This window comes from Aquila chrysaetos, chromosome 3 (genome assembly GCF_900496995.4).
Source record: "Aquila chrysaetos chrysaetos chromosome 3, bAquChr1.4, whole genome shotgun sequence".
Lineage (NCBI taxonomy): Eukaryota > Metazoa > Chordata > Aves > Accipitriformes > Accipitridae > Aquila > Aquila chrysaetos.
In genome coordinates this window covers 43,298,585-43,323,669 of record NC_044006.1, presented here as the reverse complement: position 1 = coordinate 43,323,669, position 25,085 = coordinate 43,298,585, and the positions used below count along the sequence as shown (strand labels likewise).

Below are 25,085 nucleotides of genomic sequence, written 5' to 3'. Positions count from 1 at the left end.
GCAATGACTACACCACCCATCAATCTTACAGATGCTTCTGGGGATCTTAGGATGGAAGAAAATCAACTATAATTTAATCTTCCCCATGCCACGCCACATAAGTCATAGAGCTTTCCAGGAACTTCTAGCATGAGTTATATCAGAAATAGATTCCTAGATCTTAAACATATGTTAGAAGCACTAAATTTAGGGAACTAATTTCCCACTGTGTGGAATCTGAGCTTCAACGTTCACTCCCTTAACAAGGCCAAGTTTGCTTAAACATATACTTAAAATTTAAAAACTAAAATATGTATGTGTGTATATATATATATATTGGAGACTATCTGTCTGTAACGACTTAGAGAGCATCCTGCAGTTCATCTTGTTACTTCATAATTTTAAGGGCCTTAATGGTATAGTTATAAATTTAAATACTTTTCAGTCTAAATGTTGAAGTAGTGTGCACTCATTACTGAAGTTGTAAAGTTCATTAAGTCATGGAATTAGTCATCAACTAATTTTTGAAAACAGTCATGTCTCCTGCACATGGACAATTCTGTGCAATTTTCTCCTCTTTCCCATTCACTTTATTTTCCCCCCACATAAGAAAATAGTTTATTCAAGACTGGGAACTGACAGAAATGTGGGGAAAAAAAATCTTTTTTAAAAGAGTAACCTAAGTTCTCCAAGATGTATGGTCTATACATCTACCCTGATTCATGAGTAACTGTCTCAGAGGTCTGTGATGCACAGACCACCTCTTCTGCCCTAACAATATTTGTGGGATGGGCTCAGGACTAGTCCACCCTAATGTTGAATAGGTCCAACAGTACAAAGCAAGCTACATACTCTTCTGGGCAGTGGGGTGGGAGGCCTGCATACACTTGAGGAATATGGCTTTGGGGAGAGAAGTTTCTGTCACATGTAGCTGGGGCACACAGCTAGACAACACCAGGATGTTCTCTCAGATGGATAACTTAGTTTTTTAGATTTAAAAAAAAAAAAAAAAAAAAAAAAAAAAAAAAAAAAAAAAAAAAAAAAAAGCCTCCAGAAACAGAGATTTCTTAGTTCTAAGAAACAGATTCTTGAAGAGCATAGTGACCAGAAACAATTAATTCAGTTCATAAACAGCTGATAATACTTGCTTTGTTTCTGCAAAAATCAGTATGCTTTAAACACAAAACAGGCTTGATAAGGAATTTTCATCTATATCCCGCACCTTTAACTAATGAAAACAATTTTAAATGCTGGTTTTGTTCATTAATTGGATTCCAATTTCCATCCAAATGTAGCCTGATGAAAAATCAGAAGTTAAAAATTAATCAATCAAGAAAATAAGAAAAGCACCATTCATCATTTTTTAACAGAAAATGGAAAAAATATATTAATCAAAGCAAATGGTAAACTGCATACTTGTTTAAATAGAAAGATACATTCACTATGTTAGCAAAGGGTAGCTGTGGTAGTACAGACTACACTAAGGCTTTCAGAAAGGTAACTAAAGTACAGATGTAAAACTTGATAAGTCAACTTAAATCAAATTTCCTGCTTGCTCAATTAAATCATGATTGAAACAGTGATCTAACACAGAGATGTAAATTAATCTACCCCATAGGATGAAGCTAAGCAACTGCTTCTGTACACCAGTAGCTCTAAAGTTTTAGACTAGTCCAACTGTTTTTCCTGTAGCAGCTTGGATACACCTCCTTCCATACCTCCTGCAAGTCCCTGAACACCAGCCATCTGTCCCTAGCCTAATAGCCCTTACCAACTATTTCTTTAAAAAAAAAAAAAATTCTTTTTAAAATTCCCACCACCTTCATCCAAGGTCTAGCTTAATCTGTTCCTAAATCTTGTGCTCCCTGGCTGCTTCCCCATTACACTGGGCTTGTCTGGAGCCCCTACACTACAGGTACCATCAGGATGGTCCCCGTCACTCCAACCAGATTCTGCAGCCCTACAGAAGATTTTCACAGGACAATTGCTTCTCTGCTGCCATCCCTACCACGTTATAGTTTACTCTTAGCAAACTGGCTTAGCAGAGTAGTCATTAGAAAGATCTGTAGAGCCCAATAAGCTGCCCTTGGGATAAGCTTACTGTAACACTTCTGCCAAGGCCTGGTGCATCAGTTGTCCAAACTGCCCAAAATCACACACAAGAGGGAGAGCTTTTCCCTTACCTGATAGATCATCAGAAGGAAAAGCATTCCTCCTCATCTCACACTTGTGTAACAGCCAAAGCATGGCCAGGCAAGGATGAAAACTCAGAAAAATAAAGCTATGATTCTTCAGATAGATGGTGGTAGGTAAAAAAAGTAGGTCCCAAGCCACCAGAGTTGGGGGAGTGGTCATTGTATTTGGGGAATGGTATTTAAAAAAACCAAAAACACAGACAGAAACAAAACCACAAAAAACCCAAACACCACTAAAAAAAAAAAAAGTTTTGCCTCCTCAGTTCTTCCCCAAGATGAACCACCTTCTCTTGCTCTTGGCGGCTGCTGCTGCTGCTGCTAGGTCAGTCCACAGGTCCCTCAGTCAGTACGAGCATGTGATCCCACCCATTGCAGGACTCATAAGGGGACAAGTTTGTTATTTATGTCCCTCATGTTAACTTGAGCATTAATCTCAGTGTTTTTCTGCAAGCCTGCCAACAGTACAAATTTATTTCCAGTCATGTTTTTAAGTGTCTCCACAGACCCCTTGCTCCATCAAATGTATGTGGTTGGTACAACCATGGCAACATTTGGGATAAGGCTGTAAATCTTTAAAAATACTGTACTCACTGAAGTAAATAGGATTTCGTGCCAGACATCAATGGGAGCAGAATCAGATCTTTGCTGGTTTCTAAGCCCATTATGCATCTCCAGTACATGTTTTCATTTACTCTAAATGTGTTGCAAATGAATTACCTTAGGATGAGACATTTAAAGTCACAAAGTAATGTTATCCATTTCTAGCCAGCATCAGTTTTTTTAGCTGCGAGGGAAATAATTAAAAACTATTTTAAGACTGCATGGAACAGTCTCAGCCAACATTTGGCTACCATCTAGCCTGGTGTGTTATTGGTGGTTTTTTTGTTTTTAAATAGTAAACAAATCCACTTTGTAAAGTAAAAATTACAACCAGTAGATGACTGCATTAAAAAGTTCCCTTTCGCCATTTTCCCCCTTCCCAACTGCCATGATCACCATCACCAAGGCAAGGCAGATTTACAGATGACTCACTTGGTCTTCAGAATACCTTAAGGTTTGTCAGCAAGTGAGGTATCATTTCATTCAAACCTTCTACCAGACCCAAAGTCAAAATTTAAGCCATGTTTTTGCAATGCACTGTGAAGAATTATCCTGGCCTACAGCTATAATACATGCTCTTATTTAGTAGTAAAAATCTGCAGCAAGGGGAAACCAACATTAAGCTAAGTATCCTTGAAGACATTCCAGAAGGATTCAATGCATTGATTAAAAAAATAAGCTTTTGACACCAGTGAAAGAAATCCTAGTGTCTTCATTTTCCAATACTAATGCTAAAAGTTTAAGCCTTCGTTGGAAACAAGAGGCTTATTAAGGAAAACTTAAAGTCTTGGTAGATAGGTCTAACATGATCCACAGTTTTACAACATTGTTGCAAATACCTCTTGGGTCACCATGTCCTACACCAGCTAGAGTGGTGCTGCCAGTGTAGGTTAATAAACTGAAGCCTGAGCTCCCCCCACCCTCTGACCTTTTCCAGTTTATTTAGAACAGATTTAAGCCCATGCTGCAAGTCTAAAACTTTCTGCCATATTCACTACCTGAAAAGCCAGGACTATGCTCAGAAGGTAACAGTTCTTCACTGCTGAATTCAGTCAGCCCAGAGCTAGCAAAACATAATTTAAAAGAAGCAATGTGTATTTTTAACTTCACTCTGGACACCCTGAAACATCACCCATTTTCCCATGCACAAACCATACTGCCACCATCCACCCAGGGCTTCATCTTCACATGAACCCCAGACTGATGTGAGAGGCAGGAGTGGTGGGAAGGATTTGCAAGTATGACAAGGAACTCCCCCACAGCAGCTTCAACATCACACTTGCAGCAACCTTCACCTAGTGTGGCCAGGAGCTCATCACACCACCTCCCTCCACCGTCTGGGTCTCTGGGCTGGAAACCTGCTGTGTTCAGAGCAGAGCTGGCTCCCCCTTACCCTGCAAGCATCATGTAAGAAACACTCGTGTCACTAGATGAACCAAGAGCATGACCCTTTCTGAGACAATCAGCCCACAGCAAAGCCACACGTCTCTACCTCCCCCTACCCCCCATCAGTCTGGACACCCAGAAAGTACACCATGCCAGTGGGAGCCCTCTGTCCAGCTAGCTGAGCTGGTCCTTGCGGTCGAAAACCTAAGCGATAACACCTGTCTGCTTTTCCAAGTTGGGGACTACTGCATTTCAACACCTGAAACTCAAACACAGCTGGTTATTACACAATGGTCAGCACCTTAAGAGAGATGCTACTAAAATCATCTCACTTACTACTACTCACTACTTCTTGGCTCACAGCTTTAGTACTTTTCATCACCATTGTCTTCTACCTGGCAAGCCATGGGGATCTCCTCAGACTACTAGAAGTCACTAACAGGACTGCACGTATCAGAAGTGTTTCCAACATGAAAACCTAGCCAGGAACAAGGGGGTAGAAATCACAGAAGCAGAGAAGGAACATTTTCTGGCAGGCTGGTTATAAGGCATTTCACAAGCAGGAACAGGTCTGACATATTTCTGAACATGGCATGAACTTTTTGTTTTTGCAAAATCTGATAGGCCACAATGCCAAAAAAAGCAATCTGCCACCTTTTATTCTGAATAGACAGCCAAAAGCAGAAATCAAAACAAGGAACAGATTGTGAAACTACGTAAGCAGGAATTTTGCTGGTCATTCACAAGCAGCAAACATAGGTATTTGGTGTTGCAACACTGCACGACCACCAAAACAAATGCTTATGTATAGAAACACTTCCACTTCAAAAATCGTGGCTGTGACACACTGGCCACATGGGTACTCCAGGCTCCTAGAAGTTGCCCATGAAATCTGTGGCTTTGCAAGATACAGGTACTCATCAGCTCTGCTTTACAAAGACACTGCTCTCGGATTCCTTGGCAGCTGCAAAGAAAACAGGTTGTGAAAACACAGAAAGGTCACTTATTTTTCCATCATGTTTAACGAACAAACAAACCAGAGATGGAGCCAGCTACACCAGAATGAGGACTTGACCTATTTTTGTTTCTGGCTTGAAGGAGCTCAGCACACTCTAGTAACAAAATATTATTTGACACCTTAAGGAATTAAATTTCCCATTTAGTTTTACATTCAGAAGATGCTGAGCCTGGTACTTCAAGCTTGGGAGTCTGAGATGTTCGAGGGAACACCAATTAAATCATCTTCCCACAACAATAATCTGGGAGCAGGGGACCAACGCAAATTCCTATCTCTTGTCCCAAGGAACTACAAATATTACTACAAGTATTCAAACCTGCAGTGAGGAAGACGCCATTTTTATTTTTAAAAGTGTGCATTACTAGTTAGAGAGTGATACTATTTGCATTATGACAACCTCAGAACTGTAAAAAGAGCTATTAAGAATAACTGGAGGCTTTAACACCTTGGAAAAGACACCAACTGTCAACTTGCCAGATCTTTATACATCATACAGTGCCAATTGCATTTTTGCTTCCCTCACTAGGGGCCAGTCCATCTCCAGAGGCAGAATATTTTCTGATTACTCCGGACATGAGTTCCTGCCAACACAGCATGGTAGGAGCAGGAGACTTCAGGGCGGTGGGAGGACCAACCATTTTCTCCACAGGGCAGAACAATCCCACAGTGTTATGCACCATGGAGCAAGTTTCTTAGTTGTCAAAAATGCATCATTAATGAATTTAAGAAACTAAGCAGCAGGAAAGGTGTACTCAAGGCACTGAGGTTACAATCCTTTTAAATTAGTCTAATTAGCTGGTAGTGGTTTTTTCAGACAATGCTGTTGTCCTATAGTGCCCTTCTCAAGATTGCGTGTGCTGCACATGTATAGTTTTCATTTCACTAATATAAAACCATTTTGTAAAAACACTGGCAAATCCTTCTTCACCCCAAAAACCACATCCTCTTTTGGCTGTAGGACAGCTCCTCACAAAATCATCTACTGCTTAACAAGCTAGCCAAGTTAGGGCAAAGCCACTTACAACTACACACATTATAGATGTACATATATTACTACCCCTGGGTAGTTTAGATGTAACAGTTGCACGAGCTAATCCTATCAAACCCAGACATCCAAAGGAGCCCAACTCCACCAAGTAAGAGTCAAAGTACCTGGAAACATAGGACAGTTTTTCCTCTTCCTTGTCTCTCATCTATGCTCAGGGCATCAAATGAAGGCCCTCAATGAAGCAATTTTTCATTTTAAATTACTTTTCTTTCCTGCCAAAAGCACAATACAGTTATTTCTTCTCTTACATCTATGCAGTATAGAAGATCTCTTCTTTACTATTATTATTTAAGAAAATTACTGTAGAATAAAGAAGGAATCTCTCTCTTGACCACAACATCTTCTAAGGAGAAAGTTTTCCATTGGCATGTTCCTCACCTGCAACAAAAAGCTTCAAGAGATGGCAAAAAGAATGAAGAAAAGCAACCTGTCAGCCTAGCTGTACAAGCCTTTTTTGTCATCCGAAAAAGGTAGTTTGATTGCTTGGGTTTTGTTTACTGTAGGAAACTACCTTTCTCCACCCCCCCCCACCCCCCCTTCCTAGAAGCCTCTATGCATATCACATAACCTGAAAATTAACTGTGAGGCTAAAGAAAAGGTTAGAAAGAGTGCATTTTGAGGGTAGACCTTTAAGAAGCTACAACAGGTGTGCAAAAAGACCAGTAGAGAAAGTGGTCCTACTGTGAGCAGAGGAGCATCTCCTCCCCTTAGCTAACTTCACACAGCCCAAGTTCAGCTGTCTCTTACAGGACCTTACAGATGCAGGAGAGCAGCGGGCATGAACTCCTCTTGTGGAGGAAAGCTGTCTACTTCTCACCTTCCTATATGTTTAAGTACATCTGCCATGCGACAGAGAGAATTAATTCTATTGCCCTGTTTCAGGACATTCAAGGACAGGATGAGCTCTCTACAGGTTAGCCCTCCTTCCCCCATACCCTTGGGATGCCAAATTTCAGACCCAAAAGCTACAAAAGAAATGCAGTCAGATGTACAATTAAACATGCAGTTTCAATTAAAAAAGGAAAGGTGCAACCCGCTTAACCCCAGTAGCTGGGCCAGGTGTATTTAATTGCATGACTGTACACAGTTGAAATCTTAAGACAAGGATTTCTTGTTTGTTTGGAGCTTTAAAATCTTCAGTGTTGCATAAGAAAAAACTTCTATTCTCGAGAGACAAGTATGTGCATATTCTCCCCAAAGTTCAGCAGACAGAAGCAACAACAACATCAAAACAGCTTTAAGCAGTACAACACTACATCTGAAGCATTTTGGCTGGGATACTTTCTAAAACATTTTTTGTGGCAACATATCTTCTGGAAAACATAAGCACCGGGCATATTCACTTTTGCAGAATCTTACTCTCCTCCTCATACAAATCCCAATTCTTCATGCAGGTACTCAGCTCATGACATTCATTATGAGCGACAGTGGGCAGACTAGCAAAACTATTTGCAATTGTGTCAGAACTGCAACACACAGAAGCATTTAAGTGTGGCGTTAAGGAGAAAGATTTAAGACTAAACAGAAAGTAGTCATTCTCCAGGACCAAAAGCAGCTGGATCAACTACAAACAGGCACAGAAAGGCTACCAGTCCTTAGTATGGCCACACAAGGGTACGCTTTCATCAAAAAAACCCCATTAGTTTTATCATATCACCAGGATCATAGGAGTAAAATCATGCCCATTTGACAGTAAAAAAGAATTTTTAACTCCTAATATTCTTAACTGAGACATTTCTTAAGTCCTACTTTTTCCTCAAACTTTAAAACATTTCAATGATTCCCATGTGTTCCAATTTACTTGTCTTTTAGGAAGCCAGATTAAAATATACAAACCTTGGATTTTTGCAAAAAGAGACCGGAAAATTCAGGAATGGAAACACAATATGCAATTCCATTGTATCCCTTTTAAATGGCTATACAAAATGAGTGCTTTAAACAGGCAAACAGAGCTTGGACTTTGCAAATAAATTATACAGTTGCAATATTAAGAATTTTTGCTAGTGATAGTAAATATATTTTAAAAAAAAAAAAAGAGTGCTTAGCCTGCACTAGATGTGGTGCTCGGACACTGTTAGCCACATGCAGCAGACGTGCACATATATGCGTGTTTATATCTGCAAACAGACAGGTACCAAGGACAGCCTGTGCCTCCCTGTAGGGACTCTGCTGCCAGGACAAAGGGTAAAGCAACAGCCAGATTCTTAGTGAGACAGAAACTGCATCTCATTAGATTAAATTAGATGAGGGTCTATGCAATAAGACTTTGGTGTTATACACCAGTGTGAACCATTGTGGAGATGGACCATAGAGAATGAAGTATCTCAGTCACACGGAGATTGTTCTCCTGAATGTGATCCAGTCCAAGGAGCTAAATGCAAACCAGTGTTTGATAACATCGCCATATCCTAAGTTTGTAACACCCAACTATTCCTGAAGCAGCTGGAGAACAGTGTTTATGCTCTTATGAAATATGCCTCAAAGTTTTGCATGAAGAGGGAGAGCATAAAGCATCACACAGCTCAACCTATCTAATTACTCAGTCCCAAGCTCCTGAATACTCAGTTTTAGAAATACTTGGCTACAGCTGTATATATGGGTGTTCAGACATGTCACTAAGTTCTGGCAATATAACAAAGTCCTAGATCCTGCATTTACTATGCAGATTTTTCTCTTTCCACCCATATAAAAAAGCAGCATGAGGAATGTGACAGACACTTTTTTCAATAATTAAGATGACATCTCAGTTTCTTTGGGAACAAGTCCTACACCAGGTCACAGCAACACCTTGTCACTAAAAGAGTATATGAAGGATCAGCTCCATATAGAAACTCTTCTGCAAATGCCCAAAGCTCACTCACCTACCTCTTCTGACCCGAGGGAGAGCCACTTGTGAGTCCATCCCCACAAGGTGAAGCAAGGGTCCACACAAAGGTATTCAAACAAAAGCTTCATAACTCTCAGGCACATCATAGCGGGGTCCCAAGGCTCACTATATGCACATTCACAAAAGGACTTCAATGACATTAGATGCCAAGAGGCCCCTGATGATGGTGTAGCTGAAATTGCTGAGGAACACACCTTTACTCAGTCAAAAAAAACAGGAGACAGGGAAGAGCCACCCATGTCCAGCCCTGAGCAGAAGGCAAAATTTGCACTGACAAAAATAAGCAAGACAGCAGCAGGATACACTTCTTATATCCTGATGCCAGCAGTGTTTTCAGAAATTATTTTCTGCTGCCTAAAATGGATATCCTCAATGCCAGCTAACCAGTGGTCCCAAGTGTACAAAGACATCCACTCAAAACAAGTTAAAGGGACTTGGGCTGCCCAAACACTTTTGCCAAAACAAGGAACTTGGTAATGAATAGCTCATAGGTAAATGGACATAAAGTATCCCTGTGATTTCATTAATGCTTCTTCTAAGACCTTCTTTCCCTAAAGCCTCCTTTACCCACACAGATTTTTATTTTCTTTTATTTTTTAAATCCCTTATGAGCTCTCCTAGATCCCCCTCTGTGGTTACTTTTAGCCTTTCAAATTGTTTCCCTTTCTTCTCCAAAATATAGCCAGCCCTTTTCTTTTGCTATTTTTACTTCTCCATTCCCTCATACCCTATTTAATCAGTGTCTTAAAAATTGTTCTACTAGAGAAAAAAAAAAAAAAAAAAAATCAGAGGAGTAAAACTCAGAAATTACAGAAAATAACTTCATACACAAACAAGAATTAAAAGTCTTTGTCCAATAAAGTAAAAAAAAAAATTAAAATGGAAACCTTGTTTCTTGGAAAACTGCATCCATTAAAAGAAAAACTCATATTTTTCCTTGTTTTCCTCTCCCCAGAGAAGGACAGCTACTCCAAGTAATCTGAAGGGCTGACTTGCCTGAAGCCCACAGAGCCACGTGCTCTTTTCCAGATAAGGTCACATGTAAGTAAGAAAAGGTAAGATAGCTTCAATTATTCATGCATTTGTTTCAGAAGCCCTTAGTATCAGGTTCAGGGGCTGTCTTGGAACCACCCCCAACCTCCACAAAAGCCATCAGAGTTTATCCTCTGAATCTGTGAGTTTATCCCTTTTTTTTGCATAATAGCTTGTCATACATCTAGACTATCTGGAGCAAGAGGTTATTCAGAGGACTGAGCAAACAGTATGAACAGGAGCAAGAGACAGTTCAGACAGTGCAGTCCTTCCAGCTGCGAAGTTTCTACACTTTTACACAATGACACTTGTTTCTTGATGCCTTTTTCCAGATGTTGCCACTATCCTATTTCCAGAAACCTGGAAACTGCCAGAGATCCTAACAGGCCAAAAAAAAGTACATCGGGGCGGGGGGGATAAAGGTGCTCTAGCAACAGATGGACAGACAGCAATAAGATTGAAATCAGCAAATTCAGCACTGTTTAGGTGTGTATTTAGAGCAAAACCAAGAAGGAACCACAACCAAAGGGAAAAGTGGGAAAGAAATTAAAATAAACTAATTGAGGAACAGAACTGTAGGCTTACAGCATGAATCTCAAGAATAGCAAAGTAGTTTGCAAATCTGGAGTAAAAATAAAGAAAAAACTACACTTTTCATTACCACTAAAGTTAAATACCATTAACAAATCACCTCTAGTTTCTCTTAAAAAAGAAGAAATAAATTGAGGCAATCCGTTACCACAGATGGCATTTTATACAATACAATGAAGCAGAAACCTGTATTTTTTCGTTTAGTCTGCCACTCTCATCAAAGCACAGAGGAACTGGGGCGGGGGGGAGGGAGGGAAAGAAAATTTGTTTGTCATGGAAGCACTGCTATTAGTAGTAAAATAACCGAGTATAAACATATTTCCGTTGTAGTTTTCATTGGGGCACTTTTTCCTGATAAAGCCACTATTATACTCAATATAGTTTGTAATACATTCACAACACCCAAGTTGTTCATTTCCACAAACAATGCTATGAGTGTGGAATTTTTCCTGTTCCTCGCAGTGACATTTTCTTGGCTTCTTCCTCTGGGAAAAATATTTAGGCAACAGCTACCCTTTAGTGCAATATATATAGACCCACTTGAGTTATTTGATAAAAGTTCAGTGTGCTGTGCTGCATTTTCACTCTTCTAGTTCATGAAGAGTCTCAGACTTAGCTCTCTAGATGTTACTGTGGAGCAAAGAAGAGGGCAAAGTCAGCCACGTCAGAGTTTGTAAAGCTCTGTCATCCACTTGTTAGAGTTCATTTTGAAAATTCATCTTCCATTGAGTTGCTAACAACCACCACCACAAGAAACAGGGAAGAGACATGAAAAATCACCTTCTCTGTGTAATGAGGTTGTCTTTTCTTGAATAGCAGAGCACCATCTCTTTCCAGACAGACTCTAGAGCTTTCCAATACAACAAATTATCTTCTACTCCATAACAAAAGACCTCATTTATGATTACCAATCACCACTAGATCTGAATAAGGTTCTATTGAACTTTTTCACATATTTCTTAGAGAACCATGTGGCAAGTAGATAACAGCTTTCTGGAGATTAATCCATTGTGCTGGTTTTGGCTGGGGTAGAGATAATTTTCTTCATAGTAGCTAGTATGGGGCTGTGTTTTGGATTTGTGCTGGAAACAGTGTTGATAACACAGGGATGTTTTTGTTACTGCTGAGCAGTGCTTACACAGAGCCAAGGCCTTTTCTGCTCCTCACCCCACCCCACCAGCGAGGAGGTTGGGGGGGGACAAGAAGTTGGGAGGGGACACAGCCAGGACAGCTGACCCCAACTGACCACAGGGATATCCCAGACCATATGGCGTCATGCTCAGCACATAAAGCTGGGGGAAGAAGTTGGAAGGGGAGTACGTTTGCAGTGATGGCGTTTGTCTTCCCAAGGAACCGTTATACATGATGGAGCCCTGCTTTCCTGAAGATGGCTGAACACCTGCCTGCCGATGGGAAGCAGTGAATGAATTCGTTGTTTTAATTTGCTTGTGTGTGCAGCTTTTGCTTTACCTATTAAACTGTTTTTATCTCAATCCACAAGTTCTCTCACTTTTACTCTTTCAATTCTCTCCACCATCCCACCAGAGGGGGAGCGAGTGAGCAGCTGTGTGGTACTTAGTTGCCAGCTGGGGTTAAACCATGACATCCATATAATTTAAATCCTATATATTTAGCAATATTGCATTTCAATAGGGCTTGTACATTTATAAAACTACTACATCCAAACAAACATTTTAGCTACATATAGATTGCCGCTTTATGACAAGAGATCATTTTTTTTTCCTTCCATATCAACAGGAATACAATTGCAGACTAGCATTATTAATTGCAAATCCCAGCAATTTTTAAATTCTATTTATGTGAGATTTCTTTCTGTAATAATTCAAGCTCTCTAGAAAATAGGATCTAACACTTTTTTAAGAAATACCATTTTCTGGTTTCACTGAGCATTTCACTAAATGACCAATGAATGCCTGCTCCCAACTGCAGCCACATGAAGTATCTTCAGTGTGCAAGCAGGAAGACAGACAACATTTAGAAAACTGACAGAACACACCCACTAAAACACCATTACCAGATCTTTGGGGTAATTCAGCAAAAATATAGCAAACTGATTAGTTTTGAACACCAGCATTGTACAGATTAGTATCACCATCCACTAACCATCCAAAATCAGAGGCTTCCCTTACCCCAAATGGTGGATATGAAGCAGCAGCAGCAGCAGAGGCAACACTCACTGCGGGAGGTGGTATTCCTGAAGAAGAAGGTGGGAACAGACCCAAGGCATTCAGATTTAATCCAGGAATTAAATGTGCTTGAAGCTGCAATGGCAGAAGAGTTATTTAAGATTTACAATCCTGGTTATTAACTTTAATCAAAATCCTAGTTGGCTTAGGCTATTAACCTTTTGAGAAGATGTCAGTATGTTATTTAAAAAAAAAAAAAAAAATTCATCTCCATTACCCCAAGGACTCTGCTTCAAACCTATTTCCCTGGCATATGCACAGACCAATAACATTAAAAACATGTAGTAGTAAAGGCAGCTGGGAATCACTTGGTACAACTTAATCAGTGAAACATATGACAAACTTTATAGCAAGCAATTCAGGTAATAGCATAATTCACTTCCAGAGTGAACAAAATTATCAGAGAATATAATATAATATAATAATTTTGGCTTTATACTAAAAAGACAGCTCTGTAGAAACGGAGAAAGCCCATGCAAAAGCCCTGACTTTTCATACACTGGGGGGTATGCACCACACTATAACCCCATCCTCCCTCCCCCATATCCTTTCCCTCCCATGCCTTGCAAAAGATGAAGATACCCCCAAGCATTTGCTGAGAAAGCATCAACTATAAAGTTGCATGTCCCTTACCTGACCACACCTGAGAAAAGTGGCAGTATCATGTGGTAGGAAGCATTTGTTGTCCATGATATGAAACTTGTCAGTACCCTTTTTCACTTTTCCAGATTATTGCCATATTTTTCCAGATTATTGCCAAGTAATATGGCTATGCTTTAGAAATACCTCAGCTAGAGACAGACAACATCTCAGGCCATCAAGATAAGCCAATCATGAGACACCAAAAACCCCCAAACATTTCACCAACTAAAGAACTACTCCAATAATCACTACAAACTAAACTTGAAATCCATCCAGTAAGAGAGGTAGTTTTCTCCTTACCACACCTTTGCCAAAAGCAGAGCAGCCACAAGCCCACCCCATGTTCCTGCTTGCTATGTGAAGCAAAAGTGTACCACTATAAAATACTTTATTGCGTCCTCGTGTGTAGTTTGTGTCCTGCAATTTGCTTATAGTTTGGGACCGAGGGGAAAAGTGGGGAGAATATTCTCTCCAGCCAGTAGGAAAACAATGAAGAACAGCCATTTCTAGAAAATCAGAGACTCCTGTAAACTGAAAAAATATTTCCAGTCTGATTCTACACCATAAGATTTGGATACACACACAAAAAGCTCTTCATAGCTTATCAAAAATCTCAATCATTTCTCAATCTGTATTAGTAATACTTTGGCAAACTAATGAGGTGTGTTGTTTTTATTATATAATCACCAATCATCTTTGAATAACTAAATGCCTTTATCATCTATATCAAGAAAAACCTTAATAAAGCCTTCTTAAATTAAATAATTGAAAGCAGGAGAGAGATCCTTCTTCCATATGTTATACTTTTAACATGAAGAGACTGGGAATAACTACTTTAAGAAACATACAAACTAGAGCTCATAAACCACAATAGAACATAAACACACATTCCTTTAGGTTTTTGCAACAAGAAAAAAATGAAATGGTCATTCCATTCATTTTCTCAATCTAAATCAATTTCTCAGTTCCCCTGCTCAAAGCAAACCAGAAAAAGTCTTATTAAAATAGCATACATACATAAATAAATAATAAAAAACCTTGGCCAAGCCCCACAAGTTAATACAAGAGGTGACAGAGAGAGGTTGCAACAGGGAAATTCTGATGTGATATTAGGAAAGAAATTTTCACCATGAGAGCAGTGAGACAGGGCACAGGCTGCCCAGAGACACTGTGGACTTTCTACCCACGGAGATGTTTGAGAGGGGACAAGTTCCTACACAACCTCATTTAACTTTGAAAGAGGCCTTATATTGAGCAACCCCTCTGCTGGGCCAGGTGACATCCAGAGGTGCCTCACACCTAAATCTTTTCATGGTTCTAGTTCCAGAAATGGCCCATGCCACAAGACGACTCACATTCATAGCAGCAATATCATTTTCATAGGACTCCCTGATTTTCTTCATAATTTCTTCCTCAGCCTTGGCACAAGTTTCAATACTGCCTTTAACTGTAATGGTCCTTTCTGGATTATAGAGTGTCAAGTCCTGCAATCTGCAAATAAAACAGAAGCACAGTTAATTAGCAAACAGCAGAGTGTAACCCAGGTTTATCATTCAAGTGTGATGACATCCGAGCGTGTCGAGTTTGCCCTCCAAAGAGCATAGTATCAATTCATAACAGGGCTCAAACACAGTTCTCGGAGAATCTGGAGAAACTCTGTCCTCACAGCAAATACAACAAAAACCACCGCAGCGAGGTTTGGCATCAGATGGTTGAGATGTGCTTAGGTGCAACACAAGATGGAAACCATCACGCTCTGTAGGAATGTGAGCTGCAGAGCAGTGCAGCACCATTCAACTTCATGCTCCACACCAGCCCTACCAACAGAGAGAGGGCTTCAGACATTTTAGACATCCCAGAAACACAGAGCATAAGAAACTTTCTGCCCTTGAGAACAATAGTGGATTCCTTAAGGAAGGAGGGGAAAAAAGCCCAACCCTCAGTGAAACTGCAGGAGAGCCTCCAAATCCTCGTAACAGGAAAACCAAAAGCTGTGTGCAGATCAAAATTTGCTGCAAACACTAGTAACTCCTCAGGGAAAATGAAAGGGTTACAGCATTAAACTAGTGCTTTTTTAGGTAACAAATGGTGAACTACTATGGTAAAATGGAAGAAACAGACTGGGAAGCCATGGCATATCCATATACTGAGAAAAAGTGGTTGAAGGGGTGAAAACAATAACAACAAAAAAAACCAAAACCAAAAAAAAGTCAGAGCACGTTGCAGGAGGGGTGAGGAAGCCCATGGCAGGAAGGAGAGAGGAAGAAACATGCAAGGCTTGCTTTCTTGCACAGCAGGCAGCATGGCAACCTGCGCATCTCAGTTAAGCAGCGGCAAGCACGAAATGCATCCACAAAGCAATCCTTAAGTTTCCAGTGTGCGAGCACTGAGTTACTGCCTCGGGAAGGAAAGTGGTGGAGAACACCCCAAAGAAAAAGAGGAAACACTTTCCCAAACCAGCTGCCTTACTTTAACTTTATGGACAAGCTTACCAAAAAGCCTAAATGAAAAGATCAGGAGAAAGACTAATTAGACAAAGCAGAATCAATGGGCATATATGCTCTCTTATGTACCAATTAAACCAGGCAACTTCATGGGGCTATTTCGGGCATAGCATGACAAATATAATCTTGAGGCCAAGATTTTAATGCAAATAAACCATTAACTTGCTAAATTAAAAAAATACTCTGCGAGTGTTTACAGACAATGTGTTATTTGTGTCATCATCAATAAAGACAAGTTGGTTTCATGGAATGAAGACCATTATCCCATTTACCCTGTACATATTTTTTTCCTTTAAGAAATAGCATTAACAGTCTGTGTACTGTTTGCAAACAAACTGTTTATGCCAACACATTTAAGAGAGCATGCTGGTCTTATAAAACCTATTCTTGAAATACACTTATTTGGGTGTTTTTCTCCAATTGATTCACTTCTTTTCCTCAGACTAACTCCATAAACATTTACATACCTTCAGGAAGGTCTCGGGTTCTTTCACCCAATTTTGAATTTCCTCTTTTTGAGGAAGCTCATTCACTCTTAGCTTCCTTGCCTTCATTTGAGCTATTTTCTTCAGTACACTTTTTTCTTGTCCCCTGCATGTATTCACACTTCTTCATACATCTTCATGTGTCTTCCAAACTTTCTTCCTTTCCTACAGCCTATAAGCTTTATTTTCACCCTTTCTGGCTAAAGCCTAAGTCCAGGATGCCCTCAAATGCTTGAAAAGTTCATGCCAAAGTATTCATTACTCAGAACGGGAGATTCTCAAAAAATATTGCTCCAGGGTAAAACTACTATTAACAGCCAAGCTTCTGCAGAGATGTTGATCTAATCACTGATTTGCAGATTTCCAGTGAAGGTCAAAACTCCTGTTTAATCTCAACTAAATTTGAACAGGTCTCAGTTACCTTCACAAACTCACAAAGCTATTACTTTGAAGCAGACTAGTCAATGTATCCCAGTTCGACTGCTAGGGGCCAAGAGGCACAGAACTGCTACTAAAAATACTCTTTCAGAATTCATTTGCTTAATTTCCTTCCCTCTTGTCCAAAAACTTAATGTATACCAGAAACTAAAGCATCACTAGTTTCACTCATTTTCACACATAGCTCAGAACTGATCCAAGCTTAATGATGAGTTTCAAACACTCATCATTACATATAATATGTTAAAAACAACCAACACTTAAAATATAGTTTAAACACGGGCTCCACATAGCCTGTGTTATTTTTAGGCTTGCTCTTGACTGAGTTTACAATGAAGACTCACTGTTTACATTAAATTTAACTAAGCTTAAGCAACAGTTTAACCCACATTACGGAAAGGCCTCCAAAAGGCTATTATCCCAGCCTTCAAAACACACATAATATTTTTGTAAAAATTCTATACCTGAATGTACCACAATGGCATTGCTGCTATCTGAGACATGTCACCAAAAGATTAGGCCACCGAAAACTTACGGAGATATCGTGATTTTAGTATCTGTGTCTTGTTCAATTTTCTTCAGGTTTCTTCCTTCTTTGCCAATAAGTCGGCCAACAAAGTTGTTATGTGCCAATATCTTCAAGGGAATTTCTTCTGTACTGTAATGGAGGTTACACCCAGTGAGACTTCTGGAGACCAGAGTACAAGTTTTTATGCATGTTATAGATAAATTTTATTTTCATAGAAATGTCTACAACTCCCATTCACTTGCACATGTTTATACTAGATGCAGAACGAGTCCAAGTGCAATGTACATTTCAGCACTATCATCTATAGCTTCATTGTAACATACCTGCTAAATAAAACTCAGACTGAAGTAGCAAGAGCTGTTGGGAAGGAAAAAATATACCTTAAAGTTTTTAGTGAGAGCTCAAAACTTGTTATGCTCACTCTGATTAAAATTTATTAGTTGCTCAAGAAACTTCAGTATTTGCTCCAGTTCACCTCAAAATCACAGCCAGACAATGGCTGAAAACGTAGATTTGTGCTGGGGCTAATTAAGCAACTGGACTGTCCTGCAAAGAAAAAAGTCTTAGTTCCTTTACCTACTTAAATATGGATAATGGCAACAAAGATTCACTTGTTAACAGGTTTTAAAGACTATATCTTTAAACTGAGTAAGCAAGAATTCAGAATTTTTAATGCTTCCACAATGAAATGCCTTTTACTCACAATTTAGTATCTTGAGCTTCCTTTTGCATGATCTCCATAATAATTTTACAAGCTGTTGAGCAGCCTTCAGGAGTTGAGTGGATGGTAATTGGTTTCTCAGCAGCACCTGCATTCTCTTTACGATGAATATCAATTCTTGAAAGAAAGAAAAACACTAACTACAACTATGTACTGTATGGTAAGCCTTGGATATTTCCAACTCTCATAAAACTAATTTATTTTGAGCTAACACTGACTATATTTAAGTGGTTTAATTTTGCAAAGTATACAACTACTTAAACATCTCCTAAACACTATGTTTCATGTGTTATAAAGAGCCTCTCCTATCCTGATTTTACCAGCTAAACCCCATCTTTGTGGACGCTGGGATCTCCTTTCCTCCTTAAACTCCGATCAAGATATTCAGGAAAGTTGCTAGATAGACAGTCTGTGGTAAACCACTGAAGAAAACATTTTATCGGGTTTTTCCAATACTCTGTCACCAGCCCTGTTGCTCCACCAATGACTGCGCAGCTACAGTACAGTCAGGCTTTGTCCCATCTTGTCTTTTTTAATGACCTCAGCAGCAGAGTTTCCTAGCACTTCTCTGCTAGCAAGTAGCATCGTAGTACTTGCAGTCATCCTCAAGATTACTCTCCTATGCTTTTTAAGCCTAAAATTTGTCCTGACATTACCTTTCCTCTACCTCCACTCTCTACCACACTAAAACTACTAGCCTTAGTCTACACCATGGTTTATGTAGCTCTAGGAATTTAAAATTATGACCTGCATCAAGACAATGCCTTGGATATTATTTGTCCTCTGCCAATAACTGCAGGTCACATACTCTTTCCACCTCTGCTTTTTGCTTCCTCCCCTCTTCCCCAAATCATAGCTGTTTCCAAACTTAGACAACTACGCTGCTTTTCAATAAGCCCCTTTATTTTTCCAGTTCTTTCTGATACTGAAAATTCATTTTGTTTCACGATGCAGCATTTTCTAAGAAGCCCATGGCAATCCTTGGTGCAACTGGAAGTAGATGATATTTCTTTTTTTTAATCCCCAAACCAATGAAAACATCATTCTTGAAGTCATGTATCTGTAAAGTTAGCAACCTGTGATTATTTCTGCCCTATCCAGCCTTCTTTTAAGAGATAAAAGCTTTCCTTATGCCGATCTTCCAGGATTTTTATAGTCTGAGAATTAGACGGTTTAGGTATCACCTGAAAAATTGGTTACCCATAGGCAAACTACAACCAAGTCTTGTCAGGACACCACAAATCTCTTAAACCTGTGTTGTTAAACACAGCAAATAGTCTCCTGGGTTACAACATGCTAATGAGAGGTTGGAAGGAGCATCATGATAATCCTGGGTTGGGGGGAGGAGAGGGAGCCTGTTTGTTGGGGTGGGGGTGTGTGATCAGAGAGGACTCCCTTATCCTCATTAACTACTCTCAAAACTGAAGCCACCCACCCTCATACCCCTCACATACAGCTCATTTCCAGGTCCTGCCTGCTGTAACAACAGAACTGGGGGCTCATACCAGTGTACTGCTGAAGGCAGCGTCTTTCACTCACCACTCTTAGGGGTATCCTGGAAGAATTGTTTGAATACAATCCCCACCTCCCTCTGCATCTACACTGAGCTCTTCCTTGTGAGTAGGGATTTAACACACACTGAAAACAATCTCCTCCAGCGTCTCTAGACCCTAGTGCTCTAAGCTTCTTAGTTCACTTAGCAGCTTGCTTTTTGCCTCCCATGCATTTCCTTAATCTGTGTTTTGGTGTGGTCTGCAACTTGACAGCAACAAATGTATTCACCAGAAATAATGGGGGTGAGGTGTAAGGAGTAATGAGGGGAGATAGGAAGGATATCCCCCCCCCCCCCCCCCGCCTTGAACTGAAAACATTTATAAATCCTAAGAACGCCCCAAATTAAACTAGAGATAGAATAAACACTTAAAGAATTGGATAGGTCACCACACTGACTGTATGTCCCACAGGCTGACATATTACAGCTCTTTCAGTTTCACTTTTTGTGCCAGAACCTTATTAGTACATCTGTAAGCAAACTCTCCAACATCAAGTACCATCCTACTAGCACTGACTAATTTCATTTTTTTTAAAAAGGGAGAAACAAGCCAGCTAGCATTCAAACACGTGTCAAGGACAGAATCCAGTCCTTAAATAAATCTTGCAAAAGATTTCCTATTCACTGTTACGTTCGTTTGCTCACTGACCACATAGGTTAGTGGTGAAGTTTTACAAGTTTCCCTTTACGTGGGAGATGAGGACACAATAATAAAGCTTACAATTACAGTTTTGTAAAATAACTTACTTGGACTGTGTCTGCTTTGTGATGTTTCTGATTGTCGCTCCTTCTTTCCCAATAATGGCTCCTACAAACTGTGTGGGAACCAGCATCCGTAGAGGAACATCCGACTGTGGTTTCTGCCTTGTGGTTGCGCCGGGTGACCCTTGCCTTGGAGGACCTCTCTGTCCAAATCCACGTCTTCCCTGGGGATGTTGTTGCGGAGGTTGCTGGGCTGCCATTTCATCAGGGATGTATGCAACTTTCAAGGAATAGTTTTCAAGCTGAAACCCGTTCAGTTTTTCTATTGCTCTGTTTATTTGCAAAGGGGAAGAAAGAGGAGAAAAAAAACCAACCACAATCACATGCAGGGTCTTATGAAATGACAAGTCATTCAAATATAGACTTCTGCTCTTTCTAAATTGCATGACAAAGCTGAAAACTGGTTCCAAGATGAAAAGTTACATTCAAAATTCTTCAGTCAAGATTTTGATTACACAACTTTTTTTTTTTTTTTTTTTTTTTTTTTTTTTTTAAAGTCACCATATTAAGGACTACAAGTTAGGTCTTGCTTGCTCTGGGCTCCTGTGCACTTTAAAGATTTTGCTGGTGCAACCCTATCAGCAAAACCTCACAGGAGACAGAGCTTATACACTCAAAAGCATTCTTTTGCCTGATTTAATTTAAATCAGTTTCCCAAATGGAATTAAAGCTGCACCAGAGGGAAAACTTCTTAGCTGCTATCACAGCACCTTCATTAGGGTTTTTGCCAGCACAGCTATTTGGCTGGAGTTTTTTTGCAATAACTGACATAGCTATGACAGGGAGGAGGGAAAAAAAAAAAAAAAATATGAAAGACAGTTCCTGGTTCATTCTCAGCAGGAAAGAAAGCATTCAAAGCCAGTCAATGGCATTAGAAACACCACTTAGCAGACCACAACAGCACCTTGCAACTTACCAACTAGTCATGTTGTAAGCAGGTTTAGAATTTAACCAGGAAATTAAAGCCAACACGCCTGTTAAACTCTCCATAGATGCAAAGGTGTTAGAAGGCATTTAAACCATGTTTCAAGTTCTCTTGTGCTTTTAGGCAAAGCGGAGCCCTCTATTAAATATCACAGAGGGTTACTGCCCAAATGCACACAATGCACTCGCACCGCGGTCCATCACACTGAGTAACTACCCAGGTGCTCAGCACTCTCTCTGCCCAGCCCCTCTTTCTAACTGAGTAAGGTGGGGCCAAGTTTGCAAGTCAACCTGACCTGCTAGTCTCCTCCTCTTCTCAGAGGGAGCACAACTCAACTTAAAAATGACAGATTTCTGGGAGGTAGAAGATCTTCCACTCACAGAGTAGAGTCAACATGATTAAAGATCCAGGAAACAGTAGGAATAACTAAGCTACACGCAACACACTGATAACCTAGTGGTATAAAATTAACACATTCACCCAAGAAAGACATTTCAAGTTTCGCTACAGAATGCATACTATTATGAGCGATATATTGATATTGCTGAAACATGCATTGATTTGGGGTAGTTCATAAATGCCAGGCTTAATCTTGGACCAAAGATTACTGATGGATTTTTGTTTAAAGACAAAATTTAAATTAAGAACAGTAGTGGGAGGGAGGAGGTTTCCATGTCACATTAAAGAGCCCACCAACATTTTAGTTGAAAAGCTCCAAAACCCATATGCTCTGGAACAAGGCCTCTGAAATTCAGAAACTTAACCCAGTCCCTCCATTCATGCATATTTGCAAGTGGTTACTGCCAGTTTACCAAACACTACCCTCAGCAACGCTTTTACTCCACCTCTACTGCAGAGATGAAGGGCGATGCTAGCCAATCACCTAAATTTTCAAGGGCAGCCAGTGAAAAGTACTATTCATCTCCTAGATGACCCACTTGACAGTCTGGGTCTCAAGCAGCTGTTGAAGCCAAGCAGCAGCTTTGCAGGTAAGAAGTGGTATATGGGTACTGAGGATAACATGCCCCTCATCTCCCAGAGGTTGAACCAGCGTCCTCGAAATACTCCAGTTGGACAGTAAAAAGCTTATGAGAAAACAAGTAATTTGTGTCTTTGGAGCAGTGTTTAATAAGGGCTGGTAATAAGTAAGGCCAAAGGCAATGCCAATGAACAAGGAAAGTAAAATATTGAATAACTGATCGCTGCTCATCAAACACTTCTGTTCACGAAATGAGACACGCAGGTCCATTGGGAACAGGGCAGGAGTGTAATTGCTCCCATAACAGAAGAATCTCTTACAGCATATGGCAAAAGAGAGCTGGATTAAAATTTGCTGAGGCTATTTCAAAGCTGACATTTCTTAACTTGTACTCCATGGACTTTGAAGAGCATTTTATTACACAGAAAGCCACATTTACAAAACAGTAAGGGCAATGAGCAGCCAGACTAGTGAAACTTGTGTTCCTATAGATTTATCTCTCAAGTTTTAGTTTCTGCATAGATTTCCAATGCCTGAAAGGCATTTCTCTGAAGTCTCTATCCATGGAGATCCTATCTGGGAAAGGGGACTGGAACCTTTCCTTTTTATGCAACCTGAACATACTAAATTCTTTTTGGTTGTAAATACCCAAGACCTCTATTTCTGGGTCGAGTTTTACTGAAAGCAGCCAAAAAGCTGAATTGCTACTAGGGAAAGAAATGGCACCACGAGACAGTGCAGTTGCACAAACCCTGTTTCTTTTGGAATCAAACCTCAAGATGTTGGAGAGATGAGCACCAACAATTTCGTGAACATGCTGGTAGGCTCCGGATTGACATCCAGCCCAACTCATTCCCTTCCACGCATTCATTTGACAAGTTCAGACATTGCTTCTTTTCCAAAATGCTTCAATCTCTTCTGGCTTTAAAATGTCTTAGACCAGAATCCCAGCACTAATACAAAATCTTACATTAAGTCAGTGCACGAGTCTTCTCACTCTTCCTTAGAAGTGGTAGGGAAAGAAAAAACTAGGCTTTTTGTTTGCAACCAAGCTACATACCTATCATGCTTTCACAACAAACATTATACAGCAACAACTGGCATACATATATATATATGCCATACTTTTACTGGAAGGAAGGTTGGAATTTTTCTACTTAAGAACAATTTATAAATGGCTAAATTTCTCTAGTATGCTAGAGATACAACAGCAGTATCACTTGTTTAAATTAGTCTAGACATTTATAAAGAAAACTTTAAAATAACTAATTCACCCTCCGAGTCAGAGAGTTCTCCATGTTTTATAGGCTAACTTGTTTTATATAGTTTGACTTGTTCAAGTGATGAGAAGTCAGAAGAAGAGTCAGTAATTAAACACTGCTCTCCCAAGCCTTTTGTGGAACTGATGTTTCCTGGGTAGGTGGTCCCACATTCTGCACTGATTTGGGCATACACAGGGGAATGCCAAGATAAATAATTTTCAGTGATCCAACAAATACACAGTTCTGGTGCATTTCTTACAGAAGACACAAGCCCACAGCTTTTGAAAGGTCACTTTTGGCTGTTGAGCCTGGCCTTCACATTCCAGCATTTGACAGTTTTCAGTAGTTTTTGAAGTACTGTCATACACCTTTATTTAACTGTTCTGAACTAATTTTTATCAATTTCATGGCACAAAACATAGGGCTGGAATAGGGCAAGGTGATGGCTCAGCAGTCCTTCAGCACCATTAATAAGCCTAAAATTTTAGAGGCATTTAGGCACTGCGGGGGGGGGGGGGGGGGGGGGGGGGGGGGGGGGTAGGAAAAACAAACCAAGAAGAGAGATGAGTGATTAACAACTATCTTCTAGATGCATGTAAAATTCCTGTAAAACAGCATCTAGGGCAGTAGTTGCTGTCAGGAGAGCCATCCCCGCTCCCTGGGAAAGCCTGAGCCTCAGAAGAAAGCAAGTGACTGGTTCTTCCCAGCACTAGTGGCACCTGTTTCACTCAAGGCTATCATCATTGTTGCAGTCCACCAAATACACGGTAACTCCAGCTCCTTTTATAAAGCACATACTCACATTGACTGACCACCTCGGAAACTCAAGTCCAAACCACAACCACATCACCTCTGCCTTTCTGCAAAGACTTCTGCCTTCCCAAACAGGGCTGGGGGTCTCCTTCCAGAACCACACATTAATAGAGGCTGTGCAGGTTACCTCTGTCAGAGGGCACTACTGGTACCTACAGCAACAACCCACAAACCATCTTTTACACGAGGACTAATGTCACTTAATGAGAACAAAGATGGAGAAAAATTCAGTGAGCTTCCTCACTAAGAGGTGCCCTCCTACCCCAAATCTTCTTTAAAAATTAATATTTAGTGGAAATGGAAAATGTTTCTGTTTCATATACCAGCAAGAGCTGGTACACAGAAATCTCATAGTCTAGTTCAGAATTTTTTTATAAAAATAAATTTATTAAGAGACTGCAGCAGCTACTGCCTATGTTCTGCTAAGAGGTATAGCAGCCTGGCCTATGTTCACATGATACCTGCTCAGAAGTAAAAGGATCCCTACATAAAAATGAAACCTTTAAACAAATATTTGTTTATTTTGTAAA

The 25,085-nt window shown here is 40.0% G+C and overlaps 1 protein-coding gene across 1 annotated transcript in view; it reads right to left on the bottom strand.

Annotated features, from left to right (window-relative positions):
* The window catches only part of IGF2BP3 (insulin like growth factor 2 mRNA binding protein 3), a 119,712-nt gene that overhangs the window by 16,534 nt on the left and 78,093 nt on the right, over window positions 1–25,085 (bottom strand). Inside the window, exons 7-11 of the mRNA XM_030008290.2 lie at window positions 20,562–20,846; window positions 18,245–18,379; window positions 17,548–17,670; window positions 14,941–15,076; window positions 12,887–13,018 (exon numbers count right to left, since the gene is read on the bottom strand). Of these exons, the coding sequence (XP_029864150.1) occupies window positions 12,887–13,018; window positions 14,941–15,076; window positions 17,548–17,670; window positions 18,245–18,379; window positions 20,562–20,846 (811 nt within the window). The remainder of the gene's footprint in view (window positions 1–12,886; window positions 13,019–14,940; window positions 15,077–17,547; window positions 17,671–18,244; window positions 18,380–20,561; window positions 20,847–25,085) is intronic.